This window comes from Solanum stenotomum, chromosome 1 (assembly GCF_019186545.1).
Source record: "Solanum stenotomum isolate F172 chromosome 1, ASM1918654v1, whole genome shotgun sequence".
Taxonomy (NCBI): Eukaryota; Viridiplantae; Streptophyta; class Magnoliopsida; order Solanales; family Solanaceae; genus Solanum; species Solanum stenotomum.
In genome coordinates this window covers 97880005-97901315 of record NC_064282.1, presented here as the reverse complement: position 1 = coordinate 97901315, position 21311 = coordinate 97880005, and the positions used below count along the sequence as shown (strand labels likewise).

At 31.4% G+C, this 21311-nt stretch overlaps 1 protein-coding gene across 2 annotated transcripts in view; it reads right to left on the bottom strand.

Annotated features, from left to right (window-relative positions):
* The window catches only part of LOC125853434 (uncharacterized), a 33353-nt gene extending 21811 nt beyond the window's left edge, over positions 1-11542 (bottom strand). The window contains exons 1-2 of one of the 2 annotated variants that reach the window (XM_049533124.1): positions 11003-11542; positions 10663-10901 (exon numbers count right to left, since the gene is read on the bottom strand). In XM_049533124.1, coding sequence (XP_049389081.1) covers positions 10869-10901; positions 11003-11506 — 537 coding nt within the window. In that variant the 5' untranslated portion in view covers positions 11507-11542 and the 3' untranslated portion in view covers positions 10663-10868. Of the gene's footprint in view, positions 1-10662; positions 10902-11002 lie in introns of those variants that run through there. The other variant, XM_049533125.1, reaches the window with a different exon arrangement.
* Between the last annotated feature and the right edge of the window lie 9769 nt (positions 11543-21311).

Below are 21311 nucleotides of genomic sequence, written 5' to 3'. Positions count from 1 at the left end.
TTAGCTACGATCTATTTAGTGACGAATTCCATAACCAATTCCTATTTTTTTTGTTAAGGTGACCAAGAGAAAAGAAATTTTTATAACAACTTATCTTTACTTTTTATAATATGTAATTTATTTTATTTTTATAATTACAAATCATATATTTTAATGTTACTTAAAGTATCTTCCTTATATATAGAAATTTATTGTATATTTTGTTATTTTCCCTACAACATTAATTTGATAATGACATGGCCAAAAAACTAATTTTAATTTATTGAATATTGTAAATGCATTTTAACTTTTTATATCCAAGTTTTCTTTTCTAGAATGGGACCATTTGAGTCATTTTCAAGTCAATTTCTTTGTCTAGTTTAGGTAAATTTAATTGTAGAATAATTATATAGTATGTAAAAAGTTTTTACTTAGACTAGCTAAAGACAATATTCTTGTATAATTGTTGTTACAACCGTCTCTAATTTGTTAATTTTAGTCCTAAATATATACTATTGTCATTGTCATAGTAGTGTAAGACAATTTTGAATTGGATGTAACTTAGTACTATATTTTAACTTATCTTATTTTTCTAGTTATTAATCTCATTGATTATTAACGATTTTGTGTAATTATCTTTATTTGGATTGAACATGAGGGTCTTAATTGGATTCTTAATTATTTATTGGTCATTGCAATTTCAAGTACTTCATCTAAATTGTATCTATTGTTTTTCTTATTTCTTTTTACCCTTTTTAAAATCATAGTTTGGGGAGAAGAAGGGGAATTGGAGGGGAGAGTAGAAATGGAACTAGAATTTTTAAAATATGGGTGTATTACAAAAAAAAAAATGTATTTAGTGGGAATAGATCGTTGCTTTTTTGGATAAATAACTTAGCGTTTAATCATGTGCATTATTCAACCCTTCTGAAGTATGAATGTCAGTTGATAATATTAACCCAATTTTAGGAACTATGTACAAGTTTAGCAGATATATATAGACCATAGGTTCACGTGCACCATAATTTGATTAATTTCTATACTAAATTTATCCGTGGAGAAAGAGGATTACAAGGTGGGAATCAAACCCCCACCTAGAAGATGTTCAAGAGTAACCGACTAATCGAACAACTATAATTCTCCTCTTTTTTTTAGCTTGAGTTTTTTGTATTATTTTTGGAATTAAATTTATACACATGAACACCTTACACTCTCCTTTTTTTCTTACATCATATATACACATATTTCTTATATACTGTCAGTGTACATAACTAATTAACCTCGTATATATTATTTTTGTCGTGTTTACACAGGCGCGACAACTTCATCACACATAGAACCTTTTGTGATGCATTGGTTCAAGAAATTGCAAGAAATATCCTTTCACCAAACTCCTTGATGAACACCCTTGGCATGAACAACAACCAATATTTATATGGACGTAGTAGCAACATAAACTTAGGCACCTTCTCCAAATTGGGCAATAACAACAACAACAACAACATCACAAAGACTACTACTACTACAAGTCATTTAATAAAAGATTTTTCCTTAGCTGACATATTCAGCTCATTCAATCTAAAAAATATTACTAAGAAATAAATAAGTAATACATCTATATATCACAAAAGAGAGTAATACAGACATCTAGCACTACCATATTTTCTTAATCGAAAGAGGGTAAATTAGTACTAATCATACTATCTTTTGGCCAAAAATAAAAGGAAAGAATCAAGTAAAAACAAGGATTCAATTAAGCACAAAATCATACTATCTTTTGGCCAAAATCAAGAGGGCAAGAAAAGAGATTGCTCAAAGATACCATAAACTCCATTCGATTAATAACTTAATTAATACCATAAGCTGCACAATAATTTGGAGGAAGATTAAATGACTCACTACTTAATTAATAATATCCTACACATAATAATAAAATTCATATAAAATAAACATACTTAATATTATAAATTAAATAGATAAACAATTAATTATTTCAAATTTAGCAAATGATAAATATAATAATAATAATTTTGTCAATAATGAATATTAAACTATATAATCATTTAAATATAAATTTAAACATGTAATAAAAGAAACAGATTTTAAAATACGTATTTAATCAAATAACAATTTGGAAAGGGTTATAGGTCGGTCAAAATTGAGTGTCAACATTTCTTATACAAATTTAAAATACAATAATTTATTTTGCTAAAGTTCCAAAGTTATGCTACAAATCGAATGGTCCAATCAAACACCATTTGAAGCTCATTTGATTCATATGGTACATTAAATGTTCATTACATTAAAACACAATCTTCAAACTAGCACCCAAAACTCATTTGAAAGCCCCTAGATGCAAGTCAATATTGCAAATATATCATAAGTTTCAAACTTGTTGGAATAATCAAATCATCCAACGATGTTGTATTGACCAAACGTTGATCATGGTCAAACTTAATTTTCTGAAAACTCAAAATCATAATCAAAGGCCCAAGTCACTCGTAAACACCTTGGGACCCGTAATAATCATCCAACCAGTTGAAAATAACCTTTTGGACCTAACAAAAGTATTAGAACACAAACTGACCTCGTTTATCTAAAATGTTGACTTTGGTCAAACTTTTCAAATTTTAAAACTGAAAATCTCAACCAGTGATGATTTAATCATCTCGAAATTTGTGTTACTCGTTTTTGCAAGTCATAACCAACACAATAAAGCTATAAAAATGCTCTAATTGAAAAATTGAGTTTAAAGGAACAAAACAACCATACAAATCATTACACTATCTAAGGATTAGGTACCGAGACTGTACTGTCCACGCACATATTCGAGCATGAATAATACTTTACCACTACATTGCCTTATTGTAATATATTGAAATCCTAGTCATTAATTTCTTTCAAAATGGGTGCGTTCATTTTACTATGTTTAATTTTTTGACGTTAGTGGGAAATAGTTAATTAAAATTCGTATAAACACTCCACACTTTTGTAAACTATTAGATCACGAAACTGACCACATTAATTTGAAATGTTGACTTTGGTCAAACTTTTCAAATTTTCAATAATGGAAATTTTAACCAATTATGATTTGATCACCTCAAAAATCATGTCACTCATTTACGCAAGTCATAAACAACACAATGAAGCTATGAAAATTTTAAAATTGAAAAAATGAGTTTAAAGAAACAAAACGATCATATGGATTATTACACAATCAAAGATAATTTTATATTGAGCTACGAATGTTTTTCATAGAAATAGTTAAATTATTTAGCCACAAAATTTAAACCGTCACTATTTAAACATTGCAAATTTTGTGACAAAACTATATTGTCACTAATTCGTAGGTTAAACAGAGACAACAAAATAATCGTCACTAATTGCTTATATTATTAGTGACATACACTTGGGTCGCAATTTAATATAAAATTTTGTAGCAAAAGCTTACAATATTTAACTACGAACTCTGATTTGTCACAATTACAATAATTTATTTTTTGTGACAAAACTTTTTCGTGACCAAAATTATAACTTTTTTAAGACAAATTATAGTCTGTCACAAAATGAATAAATTATTAGTGATAAAATATTGTGTCACTGATAATTTAAAATTTGTCACTAACGGTACTTAATATATGGCGCCAAATTATTTTTTTGGTGGAAAACTTTAGTGGACAATATTTTAGTACGAAATTATATGTTTCGTCACTAAAAATATGTTGCTTGTGCATTTAAATACAAAATGTAATTTTTGTCACAAAAACTGAATAATTAGTGACGAAATTTTGTCATACCTAAAAATTTCGTAGCTAAATATCACATTTGTTGTAGTGACTCTTTTACTCTTATTTGGGAGATTCTCTAACTAACAACCACGACTATGAGCTATGTGATCATACAACGTCTCCCCACGCTGCCAGAACTGTCATATACCTTGCCGAAGTACAAGACATCCTCAACTAAGTGGATCCACTAAGTTGTGCTTAAAATCAATAAGGAATCATCTAAGAAGTATGACCCTTTTTACCCACGTTGGCATACATGGTTTATTAGGACTTTAAGTTGTCTGAACTCATCTTCATATCGGTGATCAATACTACTCCCAATAATATAACTCATTCTTATATGCTTATAAATATTTCCTCATCCTCAAACTTTGAGATTATTACTTAAAAGGTTCTCTTAAAAGAGATTAGTGATCAAAACTCCACATGAATTCATTTGGAAATCAAGGTTTCTTTCTCATTTTAAATGTATAACATTTACTCTTAGGAATACTTAGTTCCCATATATTCATTTTGAAAAACGAAACTCAACTCTCCTCATCCTCATACTCAAGTGATCAAGTCTTAAAACAAATTTTAAAAGTTTGCAAAAGACTTCTCAAAATGACTCAAAAGAACTCCCTCGAACTTTACTATTAACTCTATCTTGCATTTGAAATGTGAATTCAAGAATTATGATTTGGTTATATATGATTTCTTATTGATTAGATGTAGTTTGGATAGTTAAAATCAGGAAGAGAGCAAAGAATGTTTTAAAAAAAACTTAGACAAAACAAACGACAAAAAATGGACAGGGGCAGATGACCTTGGCGCATTCCGGGCGCAAGGCACCAGCCCCAGCTCGACTGCAACCCATTTCAAGCGCACTGCAGGCGTGGTGCTCCAGCCTCCCTGGCGGATAATGCCACCCTCCCCCAGAATAATCTGATGGATTTTTCTTCTCAATTTTTTGCCCTAATTCTCCTAGAATCGATTGATTTCTTCCAATCTCTCTTTGATTAGTATACACAACATAAGTAAATGAAAACTTACTCAAAATCTTCTAAAAAACAACCCTCATACTCAAACCCTCGCCTCAAGAACTCATTAAACTCCAATAATAAAGATTGAGGAAAGAATCTTTCAACAAAACTCATCAAGAACTTTGATGAGTCCACGATTTGGACTCATTTAGAACTTTATCTTAATAGATATAGTGCTCTCAAATGCATATTTTATACCAATAACTTTTGTAAATCCTTGAATTTCAGGTATTTGGATTGAGGAACAAAACATGGACACTATTCAGCAAAAAGGAACAAGGCAGCTGAAAGAACGAAGGAAATAAGGCCTGAGGATCACCTAACCCATTAGGTGAGTCGCCGAACGGCCAGAGTCTCGCCTAATGTTCCAGAGTGCTAAGCTGTGAAGGAGATAATCTAGTCGGCGAGAGAAAGAAGCAGTTGGCGTGTCGCCGAACGATTCTGCGATGCAATGCCATATCGCCCAAAGTTACAAAATATGAAGATGCTGAAGGCAAAAGAAAAAGGGCAATGAAAATGACCAAAGGGCGGATCGCCGATTGGATCGGCGATCCCGAGTAACTAAGCCGACTGAACCTCTGCACCACATTTTTGATAACTATAAATACTTGTTTAAAATTTTAGCTTAGTATCTAATCGTTTAGGGAATCATAATATTTTTGTGACTCTCTGGTTTTGTTTATACATTTGGGTTTTGAGCCATAATTGTGATTTTATACTGTTTTTGTGGATGTTTGAGCTTGTGGCTCCGTGTTTTTTAAATTCTAAATGTTTTTTTACCCTCCCGAAAATTTTTGCCACATCTTGTTTGTGTTGAATGTGGTTGTTCTTTTACAAATTTGAGTGTCAGTTTTGATCAATACCGATGACTTGAATAGTGCTCTCAATCGAACAAACATGAGTGTGCGGCTATGATAAGGCCAAATGAAGATGCATAGGCAATATGTAAACTTTTTTCATCTCGTTATGACTAGTCGAGTATCAAATTGAATCTCTTGTGATGAACATTGCACACTAGCGAAAGTGTGGAGTTTTGTTTGTAATTTGTGTCAATGCCTTGTGTGATGAGCTTACTGTGAACCATTAATGATGACACCTAGAATTGCCCCATTAGTCTGGTTGACTAAGTGATGCAATCTCTTGATATGATCTTAGGCAACTTTGAAGAGTGTGAAACAATTTGACATATACCTCTTTTGTAGCTTACCTTGTGAGTGTGTGACCCTTGCTTGAACACCCATTGATCCTTGACCTTTTCTTAGAAGAAACTTGATGAAATCGTGACCTTTCTTTATCCATTACCCATAATCCTCATGAATTGTGGTTAGTTTGAATAGCCAACTTAGGCCAAGGGTGTGGTGAAAAGACAAGGTAAATCAAGAAGTGCAAGAAAGTCCCCTTTTACCCATACCTTGAGAAAAATGAACCCTTCCATACAAAAAAAATGAATGAAAAAGAAGAAAAGAGTGAAAAATAAAAAGAAAGAAAGAGTTGTGAAAATGTAATTAGAAATGGGGTATCCAACAGTCTATGGAAAGTGAATAATGGGATGACTTGTGAGCACGAATGACAAATGATAAAGAAAGAAAATGAAGTGTTGTTCACACCACATTTCATGAGGACTATAGTCATTGAGCCTAAATGACCATACCTTTGCACTCAGCCCCGTTACAAGCCTTGAAAAAACCTTTTTGATCTTGAGTGAGTTGATGCAAGTGTTGATTGGAAAATACGGCCAAACCTATGGGTGAAGTCCTGCATTGTGTTCATCTTTGTGAGTGTGAGAGTTGCATTCGATTCCAGAGGCTTAAATTGTGAACCATTGTGTGTGAATATGAAATCATTCTTTGTGCGATGGCATTTGATTACCTTTGTTGAGCTTCAACTTGCATTTGAAGCGAGCTTGAGATTCTTTGATAATGGTGAGTCACAACTTGAAACTTTGAGTGCACATTTGATCCTTGCATGAGTAAGTTGAGTCTTTTGTGTGCATTCATGATTGAGTCTTGTGTAGCACTGTTTGAGACATCCTTTTTGAACTGCTGAACTTGAGTTTTACTTGAGGACAAGCAAAAGTTTAAGTTGGGGGTGTTGATGAGTCCACGATTTGGACTCATTTAGGACTTTATTTTAATAGATTTGGTGTCCTCAAATGCATATTTTGTACCAATAACTGATGTAAATCCCTGAATTTCTGGTATTTGGATTGAGGAATAAAACATGGACACTATTGAGCAAAAAGGAACAAGACAGCTAAAAGAACGAAGGAAAGAAGGTCTGAGGATCGTCTAACCCATTAGGCGAGTCGCCGAACGGCCAGGGTCTCGCCTAATGTTCCATAGTGCCAAGCCGTGAAGGAGATAATCTAGTCGACGAGAGAAAGAAACAGTCGACGTGTCGCCGAATGGTTCCGCGATGCAGTGTCATATCACCCAAAGTTACAGAACCTGAAGATGCTGAATGCAAAAGTAAAACGGCGATGAAAATGACCAAAGGGTTGATCGTCGATTGGATAGGAGATCCCGACTAACTGTGCTGACTGAACCTCCGCAACACACTTTTTGACAACTATAAATACTTGTTTAAATTTTTAGCGTAGTATCTGATCTTTTAGGGAATCATAATATTTTTCAGTTTTTGAAGTTGAGAGCTTAGAACTGAATAGAGAGACAATATTTCCTTAATTTTGAAGATTTCCATTTCTAAGAAATTGGAAGTGGGTGTTGAAGATTCTTCATCTTAGACCTTTGTAAAGACTGTATCAATCCTACCCAGTTGATGGAAACACAACTTAATAACGATTTTTACCTTTTTACTATGTCTAGCTAAAACCCCAATTCTTGGGGTGTGATTATGGGTTGATTTAACTGTTGGGTATTGTTAATTGATAGTTTATTTGTTGTTTAAAAGTGATTTCGTTCAGGAATTGTGGTTGAATTTAATGGGTTGTAGTTGCAAAGACAATCTTAACTTTGTGTTTTTGGCTTGCTCGAGAGAGAGGTTTTAAAACCAAAATTACTGAATCGATGGTCTATGGGTATTGGGTTGTCATAGGTTCAGCTCGACAGAGTGAATGGACTAAAGCGAAGGTTGTGCTTCATTGCTACTTATTGGTGTTCGAGAGAAACCAATTTGATTCGGGGTAAATTGTTCGAGAGAAAGTTTACGCCCACTAAAGTCTAGCTTATTCACTAATTTGCAGTTGTTTACTATTAATTTCAATTACCCGGTTGTTTACCTTAGCCCATAATCCAATCACATCCCAAGAATCTCGTCTCCATATTCGTATTTTCGTGTTATTTGTTGTTTTAGTTAATAATACGAACAAGCCCCCTATTAATATTTGACACTTGTGTCACCTAAAATTTAAACCATACTTTTATTCGTAAATGTTTTTAGCTATGATTGACTAGAGCATATTCTTACTTTTTTATTGATTCTTGAGTACGAACCACTCCCTTGGGACTCGACCCCAACTCACTAGTTGGGTTATATTACGATTGAACGATTGTTGATGCTTAGTATTGGATGAAGTATCTTTGATAGAGTTACACTTCATCAAACTTCAATACACAAATTTCATGGACAAAATTAAATCAAGAAACTCATGACTGGTGTGAGGGTGAACGAACCCATCACTCTGAAAGCTTACATACCTCATAAGGATCAAATCCTTGGCAAAATTTCTCGAAGATCACAAGAATCTTGAATGAATGCTTGAACTTCTCTTTTTCCTCCTCTTGAACTTCTCTTTGAAACCCTAAGCGTGTTTAGGAATTGTGAAAACTGATCTCAATCAGTTTAGACCCCTATTTGGGTAACCAAAACATTTAAAGCTAATGGGGTAAGAAAAAGACCAAAATACCCCTCCTTATTTTGGATTAATTTCCTTAATCGAACAGGCTAAACTAAAACAGGCATATCTTCCTCATTCGAAATCAAAATTTAGCAAATCGGTGGTGTTGGAAAGAGGACTCAAAGATCTTTCATTTGATATCTCTTGGGCCACCTAACTCATCTTGTGCTGGAAGTTATGGTCGTTTGAAGTTGACCCAAAACTCACTATTGAAGTCTAACTTGCACCAATCTCAAATTAGCTCTTTTGAATTTAGTTTTTTCTAAAATTAGCTCTTTCTATGACCGAGGTGTTACAGATACTCTTCAAGAAGGCTACGTGTAATAGCACACCTATTATTAAGTCTCTCAATTTAATACCGGAAAATAATCAAGTCACAATGAAGAGGATATCCATGATACTCAACATTATTCTAAAATGTAATTTGCTACTCTCTTCCACCGACACACTACGGTCTCTTAATCTTCTTAGCAAGGTCTTCTTTCCAATTTGAGCTTAACTTTTTCTATTCATTTTTGCTCAAATCCTCTCCTATTTATTTTCAAATTTCTCAACATAGAGACATCAATTGGATATACAAGAGAGATTTAAATTAAATTATTGAATTCGATCGAACTCATATTCAGCACTCTAACTTTGCCACTATTTGTAACTTTTAACAAACTAACCATATCCTTCAAACTACTTTATTTCCCCCTTTTTGAAGATTGGTAAGTCTTGTGTCACCAACTTAGAGTCTCTCTAAAGTTTCGTGCGGCACTCAACAACTAACTCACTAATCTTTCACAGTCTTGTAAGCTCAAGTAAGCGCTTGAAACTAAGATAGCTAAGAAAATGACACTTGGCTACTTTTCTTACCATGTTTTTTGCTATTATTAATATTAAAAATAAGACAGCTAATTTACTATAACGACAAACTAAAATATAATAATGATAAAATCTGGTTTGAATTTTTTTGCTATTTAATTATAAGTGAATGTATCGAATCAACATATGATCTTCAATATTAAATTTATAATGTCAAACAGATTAAATTTAAATCTTGATATTCTACATTTTAAAATTTTCTTTTTACATTGTTAAACTCGTTATTTTTTTTCATTATTATTATGATCATTTGATCATGAAATTCTATTGCATAGTCTCATTTTCATTTGATTTATTTGATAGGGACATTGTACTGGCTTATCACGTGCAAACGATTAGGCATATTTATTTATTTTATATTATAGAATTTTAACCTAACTTTTAGGTGTAAATTTAAATTAATCAAATTTTAAAAGAAATGGCATAAATCCCCATGACAAATGTAAAATATTTCAAATCACATGGACTATTTTTACTGATTGTGTTTGAACATATTATTTTCGTATCCAATTCAAGAGTTCATTGTTTTAATTGTTAATTCCATTATTGAAAATAGGTGAATGAAATTTGATTTTTCGTTTTTACTTTTGTATAAAAAAAAATTCGCTTATTTGGCGAAAGGGAAGAAATCTTTAGAGTATAGCACCTTTGATTTAGAGGAGTTTATTTTTTCTCCTAAGAGAGTGCAGAAAGTGGATAGCACGCAATGAATTGTGTGGATTGTTTAATGATATTGACATTTGACACTTGGTTTTTTAATTAAAGAATAAAAAAGTTATTCATTTTAATCAAAAATTTCATTTCCGACTCTTTATGATCCAAAATTAGGTCACGAAATCAAGACGTGGCGTGTTCATTTTGCTAAAAAATTATTATTTGTTGATAGAGAAAAAGAATTTACTCAGCATATTAACGTATTTTAATGATAGGGTATTTATTCAATTTTAATTAAAATAGGTTTGATTTAATGTTTTACTTAAAAATCAGATGTGCTTACATCATTAAAAAGTAATTTAATATATCATTTTTCGATATGAATGACCTTTTGGGTAAAATAACTACAAAAAAGTGACTTTTAATTTCCTTAGAAAGAAAAACTAATATTTTGAGTGAAATCGCAAAAATATAAATTATTTATTAACTTATTTTTAATAATTCAATTTTCAATATTAAAATCTTTAGTCACTCAAGTCAACCAAAAAAAAACCTTTATTTGTACTACTAAAATTGCTCATGCGCAATTACAAGTGTACCCTTAGAAATTCAAAGTATTATAACATATAATTAATTAGCTTGAGACTTTTCAACTTAAAGAGAAACTAAAACAAGATCTGAAACAATTAAGCATCAAAAATTTCATCTTGACTCATTCTTGGATAGCTTAATCACCTGAAATTAATTAACATAATACAACATTAGGAATGTGTTCATAAATAAAAGAGTGGATCAAAATCTTAAACGATAGATAAAAATGATTGACGATGACTTACTTGCACACCCTTGCAGGGGGTACTGACATCACAATAAGCTTCGAGAGTGATCAAGATTTGATTGTCCAAATCCTCAGCATACTTATAGCAAGGACAACTAGTCCCGAGTATCTTCCTGAATATTGGGCAACATGCATCGATTGAAGTTGTCTCGAACATGCATGTCTTCACTTGTTGTTGGTCACTAGCCGAGCAAGTCGTTGCCGGGGCGGGTGGTGGTGGTGATCTTGGTGGTGGAGGTGGTGGCGATCTCGGTGGTGGAGGTGGTGGTGAGCACGGTTGTGGTCTAGGTCGTGGTCGTGGCCTTGGCCTTGGATGAGTGCATGGTTGTGGCCAAGGATACGGCCACGACAAATGTTGACATAGAAAATCAAATGGGGATGAGCCTAGTGACTCACTTCCCTCATCAACCAAGGCGACTTCTTTCGCCATGGTCACTTGGTGGTGGCTGCAAAATAAAATTGCAGCCACCACTAACATCATGAGCATCTTCATAATTGCCATTTTTCACTAATTAAGTGTTTGTACTATGAAGAGATATCAACCATCTATATATATACAAAAATAATTTTTTAGCGTTAGTTGAGATAATTCAATGTCATATAGATCCACTTGCATAAAATATTATTTCTTCAAAAAATGACTAATTAAGTCCATTCCTAATGGATCATGTCTGATCTTTTTTCAATAAAGTACATATTATTTTTAAAATTATTGCATATATATATATATTAAAAAAAAAGAACTATTATCCACAACAATTTCACTATAATAGTTACCTTTTTTAAGAATTGATTTTTCATATTATTCAGTATAATATATATATATTTTTATATTAGAAACATTTTGTTGTAACAATTAAAAATTATCCAGACAAACAATGTTAGAACAAGTTATGTTTAAAAAAAAAACATTTTCTTAATTAATTGAATTTTACAAATTTCAATGAAAAATAAATTAGCCAAAGAATTACGTAAATCTAACAAAAAAGTAGTAGTAAATGACACATTATTTTCAAATATTTAAAGTCAATTTAATCTATAGTTACGGATTATAGCCATGGAATGAACATGAAAAATAATGAAATTTTATGAATGAAAACTTAAAATACTTCTAAGTCTGTTTTTTAAACTTTAATTATTATTTTCAAGTTAAAATTTAAATTATAGAATAAATTAACAATAACAATAATTTTGCCATAACCCCAAATAAATTAGGACCTATATCTAAATCTACTTTTTCTTTTAAATTTATTTCATATCTATCATCATTTTACATAATAAAAGTTTAATATATATATAAAATAACCATAACTCTGATAATCAATACTAAAATTTCTATAACAATATATTTTCAACTAGTAGATATTTTTCTATATATAAATTTCTTTTCATTGTATCTTTCATTAAGTTTGCATCAATAAAAATACAAATTATAGATATTGAAATAAAATATCCTTTCATACAGTTTTACATTTAGAAGTGTAATCTCTTTCGTATCCCGTTTCGATTTCTAACCGACTTACTTAATAGGTCAGCTGAAAAAAAAAGGCCAAATTCTTTACGAAAATGAATTTTAAATCGATATAACAAATATAAACAATTTTCTCGTATTTCAAAAAGATCTTTATAATATATAAAAGGTTTGGTTGGTAGGTGGGGGAAGAAGCAATAATGGTAGTAGGTGGTGAAAATAAATAATTGATATTCCACGTGATAATAATATAAATTTGTTCACAAAAAAGGACAATAATGCATGTTATTCCACATTTTCACTAGGTACAATAAATATTATTATAATTAAAAGTTCACATCTCATTCACGTGGTACACAAACACTTGGACTCTTGAAATATGAAGAAAAAAAGAAGAAGGTATTATTACAATGATATAATAAGTGTAATTTTATAAGTGAAATTTAGAAATAATAAATTAAAAATTAGATAGATATATATATATATATATATATCTATATAATTTTTATTTTAATAAAAATACAATAAATCAAAGTATATGTGAAAAGAGAATATAAAAGTGAAATGTGTCAATCAATAAGAAAAGTAGTGCAAAATATATAAAGAAAAAAAATACAATAATAGAATGTGTCAAATCAAAGTATATGCGAAAAAAATATAAAAGTGTAACGATCTGTTCCCGTCGTTATAGAAAAGCCAATGGGGGAAAATTTAGGCCCGGAAAACTTTTTCGTAGTATTTGGATTTTTCCAACCTAGTCCAGATTTGGACGAAATTGAAGTCTTTGAGGTGTAGGAAAATCTGGTAACAATTAGGTGAATCATTTATGATTTTGATTGCATGAGTAGTTAGATAACTCGTTAAGGGATTCGTACGACTTTACGCAATTGAATTCGGGTGAGTAGAACTCCCAGAATCGATCTTAGCGCTAAGGATATTTTCTGAGCGTCGTTGGTTAGAGGTGTGTTGTGAAATGAGAATTTTGAAATCCTCAAATTAGCTCTCTGTTTCGTTCCAGCCGCTTTGGCGCTGGATTTTACCGCTCTGGCAGGCCTGCTATAGCGAGGTGAGGGCCGCTGTGGCGGGCATGACGCGACTTAAGGTCGTTAATAAATCCCTAAACGACCTTATTATGCACTTTTCGACTTTTAGAGCAACAGAACAAACCTTAGGCAACTCCTACTCGTTTTTCCACCATTCTTGAGGCTTAAGATAAACTTTTCACTCCCTAAATCCATTTTTTGATCTGTACAACGTAATAGAATGAGTAAATATTGATGGGGGAGGGTTTTGCTATAGATTCTATGGTGGAAACAACCTTAATTTGGATAATTGGGACCATGGGTTTGAACTAGGGTTCATAGAATTGTCAGTAATTCGAGTAATTAGTGATTGTTTATTGATTCCCGTATTTTATTGATTGTTTGTAGACCAAGAACAAGTGGAACGAATCCGAAAAGGGAAGGATCAAGTTTCTTAGGGTTTCAAGCTTGTTTCGAGGTAGGTGATGGTTGTGATTCTATGATTGTGTGATGTATGTTTGTTCTTGCTTCATTATGATACTTGTATATGTATGAATGTTGCAATGTTGATCACACTTATTGTAAATGAAATAGATGAATGATGATTGCCATGAAATCATGACTTAAATGTATGATCTTAAGGATATACTTGTGATTATGGTGTGCGAATGGGATCGGTTGCCACGTTCCGACATAACTAACTTGGATCAGTTTTCACGTTCTGACATAAATATGGGATAAGTTACCACGTTTCGGCATAACATTGGGATCGGGTACCACGTTCCAGTATGATAACTGTTTGGGTTTGGGTTCCATGAGAGGATCAATGATTTGATATAAAATGTGAAGTTGTTCGTTGATCGTTAATGTTGATAATATTATATATGTTGATATATATGCATGTGATTATAATGTTGTCTTGACTTGTTTATGTTGCACTTAGTGGGGTAGCCGCGTGATCCTACCAGTACACTATGGTTGTGTACTGATACTGCACTTGCTCTTATTTTTGTTGAGTACAGGGCATCTTCTGCCGGCTATTGACAAACCTCACTTAGAAGACCAGTGATCGTTCGAATTCAAGGGTGAGCCAAATTCTTCCTGGCAGCCATGGGTTCTTTTTTGTCTATGTCCACCATTTTCGGACTTAGACATTTGTTCTAGTTAGTGTATTAGTTCATTTGATTGGGGTTGCATCCCTTCTTGTTTAGACTTGGTTCATTGTTAGATGTTTTGGTACATTGACTTTCAAGTTCTAGGTTATACTTCCGCATTGTTAGTTCTTGTTAGACTTTTGTTGGAGTTTATGAGAACTCCCTATTTATTTCCTTAGCATTTAACTTGATTTCGTAACTTAAATGCCTTATTTTTGGTTTAGTTGCCTGGTTTGAGTTGTAGTAGTGGTTCTCCCACCGGAGAATTAGTTTGGATGCCAATCACGATGGTCTGGATTGTGACAAAAAGTAAAACGTGTCGATCAATAAGAAAGGTAGTGCAAAGCATATAAAGAAAAAAAAATACGACAATAAATGTGTCAATTAATAAAGAAGGTCGTTCGCATAGAGCCTATAAAGAAAAGAAATAGTAATTGCAACATAAAAATGTGATAATTGAAAGGAAAATATATGTATAAAACTAATATTACAATATACTCAATGTTTTGTCTAAAAACTAATATTAGTACTTACTAAGCTTTTATCTTACTCTGTAATCTTCATATCTAAGGTCATAACTTTGATGAATTGAAATCGCGATGCGGTCTTCATATCTAAGGTCATAACTTTGATGAGTTGAAATTGCACTACGGTCTTCATATCTAAGGTCATAATTTTGATGAGTTAAAATCGCACTATGTCGTGTTTAATCATCTCTTTGTTAAAATTTAATTTGACAAGCTATTGTAGGTTATTGATAAGATCCTTAATAATATCATAAAAATTAGGAAAAAGGGTTTGAAATATATCCGAACTTTGACCGAAGTTGTTGTTACGATACCAAACTTTGAAAAGGACCTTTTACCCCCCTGCACTATTTAATAATTGTTGACACATCGTTCATTATTTCGAATAATAATAGGAAGAACCAAAGATATATTAAAATGGAAAAGACTCAAATATGTCATCGAACTTTGAGAAAAGGCTCATCTATGTCATCCGTTAAAAGTTTGGCTCATCTATGTCATTTTTGTTCGAGAAAAGGCTCATCCATGTCATTATTTGTTAACGGAAAATAGTTTGATTTTGCAAAATCATTTTTCACACGTGGTCAATTATGATTCGACCGCGTCATTAATTAAATTATTATTTAAAAGAAAAAAAACTCAGATATGCCATTGAACTTTGAGAAAGCTCATCTATGTCATCTGTTAAAAGTTTGGCTCATCTAGGCCATTTTCATTAACAAATAATGACATGAATGCGTCTTTTCTCAAACTGAAATGACATAGATGAGCCAAACATTTAACGGATGACATAGATGAGCCAAACATTTAACATATCGTAACAATAATTTCGACCAAAATTAGAGTATTTTTCAGACTCTTTTCCCTACAAATTACTTGATAAGATTTCACATTTAATTTCATTTGAAACCTCGATTCAAATATTGGAATTCTTGGATAGTGGTATGATAAATTCGCTTCAACTTATTTTCTTAATTTTTGACGCTTTCTTTTTCAATAAAAGATTATTAAACTCTTCACAATATTTAATTGTGTATTAATTTTTCTTGGTTATAATTAACAAAGAATTTATGAAATGTCTCTAAGAGAAACCTTTAATTGATTGGTGCCAAACTAGGATATGCATTTTATATTTGAGATCTGAGATTTGAATTTTTTTTTTAATTATTATTATTATATATCAAGCGTAAGGAAAGAGAAAATGGGAGAATGAGATTATAAGGTGGAGATTGAACTCTAATCAACAATATAAAAAAATCAGATAATTAAACTGCTGAGCTATAAAGTTTCGCAAACAATTACAAACACATCATTCCTTGCTTGACTGGAATATAAATCGATCAAATCAGTAACCAAGTTAGGTTAATTTTTTTGAATAAATATCTCAATAACCTGGTGGAATGAACTTCATCCTCAACTAAATGTCCAGAATTTAAATTCAGATGAAAAATATATGTTTAGAAACTAAGTCATACAATATGTGAATCTAAACTAATCAAGTTTCAATATAGCATCGAACACCAAATAACAAACTAAAAAGAATATTTCAAAAAATTCTAAAATTAAATACGAAAAACGAAATTGAAACATGTTAAGACAAATTAAATAAATAGGTAAAAAGTGATCAACAAAGATTGTGATAGAGTGGTAAGTATTCATTCATCTTTAACAGTACATAGTCATCTCTATTAAGAAACACTTTACCTTCAATATAAAACTTCCTAATAGAAATTTAAATTTTATCAAGCTCCACTATAAATATCGACTATCAACAAACATAGAGCTAAAGGGACAAAAAGGGGTAAAAAGTGAGTTCGAATGGAAGAATAAGAAACTTTATCACATGACTCATTAACTTTATGATATTCACGTGTCTTACTATATATTAAACAGAAATAAAGGTAATTTAATATTTTTTTAGAATCATCATTCATTAATATTTAATTAGTAACATATATTCCCCACATGATTTGGATCTATAATTATCATATTTTTATTCAACAATGTCACATCAAACTCCATAATTTGTTGACTTTAATTTGTAATATTAGAATGAAATAATAATGTTTCTTTTCTAGATATAAGTGAAATAATGTTAAATAATTATTTTCTTAGATGCAAAAAATGAAATATGTAATATGAGTTGAATAAAGGCTATTTCACTTAAGGTACATCAAAATAATATTTATAAGTTCAAACTCCAAACATGTACAATAAGGATAGTGTTTTGGAGAGTTAGACTTTAAACAAACATTACGATATAAAAAAAAATCGAATCTTATAAAAGTGAAATTTCATAATAGGCAAAAATATATTCTGATAAGAATATCGAAACTTTGATACCAAACATCAAACACAATTTTTTGTAGCTTTATCGTGTATATCTGAAGTGGGTTCCGAAGTAGCTAAATTTGCAAACTAGATACACGATAGCTATGGCTTTAAATGAGCTATTCATTCGAGCTCGTGTTGGATTCTCTCGGTCAAGTAATTATGACCTTAGTTTTTGTACGCAAACTACTTTATTTATTTATTTATTTTGGTGTCGTTGATACTCGTAGACTTAGTATTTGGGTTTTAGATGTCCTTGATGTGATGACTTTCAAGTTTTGAGTATAATATACAATAGACTCTAGTGGATTTTGTTTCTCACATTAGTAAATTTTGAGCTTCCGCATTATGTTTGTATTTCGTAAGTTGGATAATTAATATAAGTTAGGGTTGAATTCATTGATTCGTCCACCTAGGAGGTTAAATGTGGGTATCATTCATGACTCGTTTTGGATCGTCACAATATAATCCCAAAATTGTCTAATCTATTTAGTTTGCATAAAACCCAAATCATGAAATAGAAGCCCAAAAGAGTAAACTTAATCAACTCTGAGCCCAAGCCCAAAGGCCCATCAGATATTTGATGAGAATTAATTTCTATAAATTTATATTTTGTGCAAAGACATAAATATCCCTACTTTAATACAAAGACCAGAATGTCCTTGTTCTACATAGTCATTAGTATTCCCTCCGTCTCAAAATAATTATCGTGTTTATCATTACACGTCCTTTAAGAAAACATTAACTAGGAGGGATATCTGATTGTTTTAGCCTTATTTATGTCTTACGATAATAATGAGTTGCTCGGATGATAAGTGTTGTGCCGTGAATTTACTATCTCTAGAAAAATCACCTTTTTGAAATGTTCTAAGTATAAAACAATTTAAAAAAAATACTTAGAAAAGAGTCGCCACTTAATTTTTTAAAGAAATTAAGAAAACTTATAATTTTCAAAGATTTAAACAGAAAAAATCATTTGAAAATACCAAAGAAGGTTCGGGGTTCAATTTACACTTCGAGAAGGGTTTAAGCATTCGAAGTGCCCGCTAACATGCGGTTGACCTGCGACTTGACTAAAATATATTTGACTATTTTTAGGAAAATAACGATTTAACATAAATAATAATAACTTACAATATTTGATTAACTTTGAGAAAATAATTAAATAAATTATGCATTTTATATTATTTTATTATTCAGAGAAAAGGGATCCCAAAAATGAAACATTTTAATTAAATTACAAGTGATTAGAAAATTAATAAAACTAGACTAATTAGAATTTATTTAATTCGTTTTAAAATAATAATTTAAACCAATTTAATATATTAAAGCATGAAAATCATTTTTAAATTAATTAAAGAATAAAAGTTTTGACTAACCTTTTGAGCAAATGGCTCAGTAAGTATTATAATAATAATTTATATTATTAGATTAACTTTGAGAAAATAGTTTAACAAAGAGCGATTTTTATTATAATTATTAAATTTTTTTAAAGAAAATAGGACCTTAATTGAAACATTTGAATTAGAGACAGGTAATTAGAATTTTAACGAAACTAAATTAATTGGTTTTTTTATTTGTATCATTTTTTGGTTAATCAAAATATGAAAACTAATAAAAAAAGTTTTGATTAAAGATTATAAATGAAAATACAAGAGTTGATATAATGAGACTTGTTAAAAACAAAACAACACAGAGAAATAGTTCGTCTTTTGGGGGATTTAATTAAGTTAACTAACAATTTTAAAATTAGAGTTAAACAACAAACAATAAGTAATCAAAATTAAATAATTAAAGAGTAAGGGAGAAATTGAATTTGGGCCTCCTTTTGGCCAATTTCGCTGGAAGTTTTTGGGTTTTAACCCAATCCCGTTTTTGTATACACCTACTGTATATCAATGTATATGAGTGCATGTATCAACTCTTTTCATGTATCTCTTTCTTCTGAAGCCCTGTAGTTTGACTCATCTCTGTAATTTATATATTTTTGGCCTGCATATCAGTTTCTGGCCTTGTATATCATGTATATGATTGTTGTATACCGGTGTATAAAGTTGGTATAGTAGTATATACAGCTCGTTTTTCAGCTTTTGAGACTTTGTGTTTGTTGCACTTGCCCTGTATATCAACTTCCAAAATCCGAACAAGGATGAAGGCCGACTCAAGTAGGATGTTGGGTTGTTTGGCCCAACGTAATGCAAGGAGAAGAGTCCATGAATGGACTCAAGTATCATGCATACAAAGGAAGGAGGAATGAATTAATAGCAGCTCAAAATTGCATAAAAAAGGGTATTTAATTTTTAGAGGACAAAGTACGAATCATAAACACATGAATGGAGAAAATCAATCCAAAAGCAACATGAAGAAAACTGTGTGAAATAACGCCTAGGTCCACTCAACTTTAACCAAATAGTAGCTCAAATCTATCCATTTTTATTTATTTACCTACATATTATTATTATTATTTTTTTTTTATTTTTTTTTTAAAAAAGAGCTATAATCTACTGGAGCATCATATCAGCAAGAGTATTCATGATTCCATTTTTTTAAAGAAAAACATTCATCAAATAAAACTACACATGGTTTTAAATCTTGACTCAAGCACCAACATTTAAACAAGAATCTAACCAATAATGTTAATTTAGAAATGAACATTGACCTTAGTGACTTACCAACAAGGAATGGAGCAGGCATAATATTATCTATAAATTATTACCGGATATGCGAAAGCCAAAGAAATATTACTACTATATAAACTATGGCAACTATGAGCAACAAACGTATTATAATAAGCATCTATAAACAGAACCTTTCTTACACCATAATAGACATGAAAATCTAAATTAGACATGAAACGATAGATATATGAAGTGTTGATATCGAGCTAGGCGTCACAAATTTGCTACATAGCGAGTCATAGGGACCGAACAAAGGAGACTTTGACCAAGAAGAATCAAACGGAATAATTAAGATTTCAAGGAAACAAAGACCGAGCCAACAACATGAATATCAAACAAATCATACCACCGACTTGCCGTCAACACTCTCAAAATTCTAACATCTGAATGATTTACAATGATCAAGAAATGAACAGTCGTCAAATCAGTTGAGCAGTAAGATCACAACATCAAACCATAAACTAAGTGATTCTTGACTCACAACACAGAAAACTAAAATCGGAGAAGGGATGTTACCTTTTCGGGGGCAGCGATACTAGGACGACAAGCTTGACCGTGAAGAACTCCCACCACTATGAGCCGATTTCGATGAACTCCGAAAAATAATGCAACTCTTTCTTTTGATGAAATTCCCTCTGATTTAGGGCAGTAAATTAGTGTTTCAAAAATCCTTTATTTTTTATCCCCCCAAAAATCCCCTCCCAAACGTTAATGAAAGGAGAGTATATATAGGAAAAGAATGGAATCGATTAGGGGGGAAAACGGGCAGATTTTTTAATGAATTTGAAATTCAAAATTTGTACCAAGATCCTCAAATTCTTGCTCAAAATCAGGGAAAAGGCTGATTCTTGCGTATGGGAGAGTACTGTTGGCGCGATTTGTTGCTGGATTTATGGGGAAGAAGACGTTGGCCGTACAGGGATGGGGTCGGTTACTATTTGCTGGGTTTTGCAAGCAAAGATGGAGAAGAAAACGTGCAGGGGGTGGGGGGTCATATGGTGTTGATGTTGTATTGTTTTGTTGTATTTGGAGAATTGGGTTTTTGGATTTGCATATTGTTGCTGATGTATGGGTCTGTTTTGGGCTGGGAATTTGAGAAATGAGAATGGAATGGGCCTTCGAGA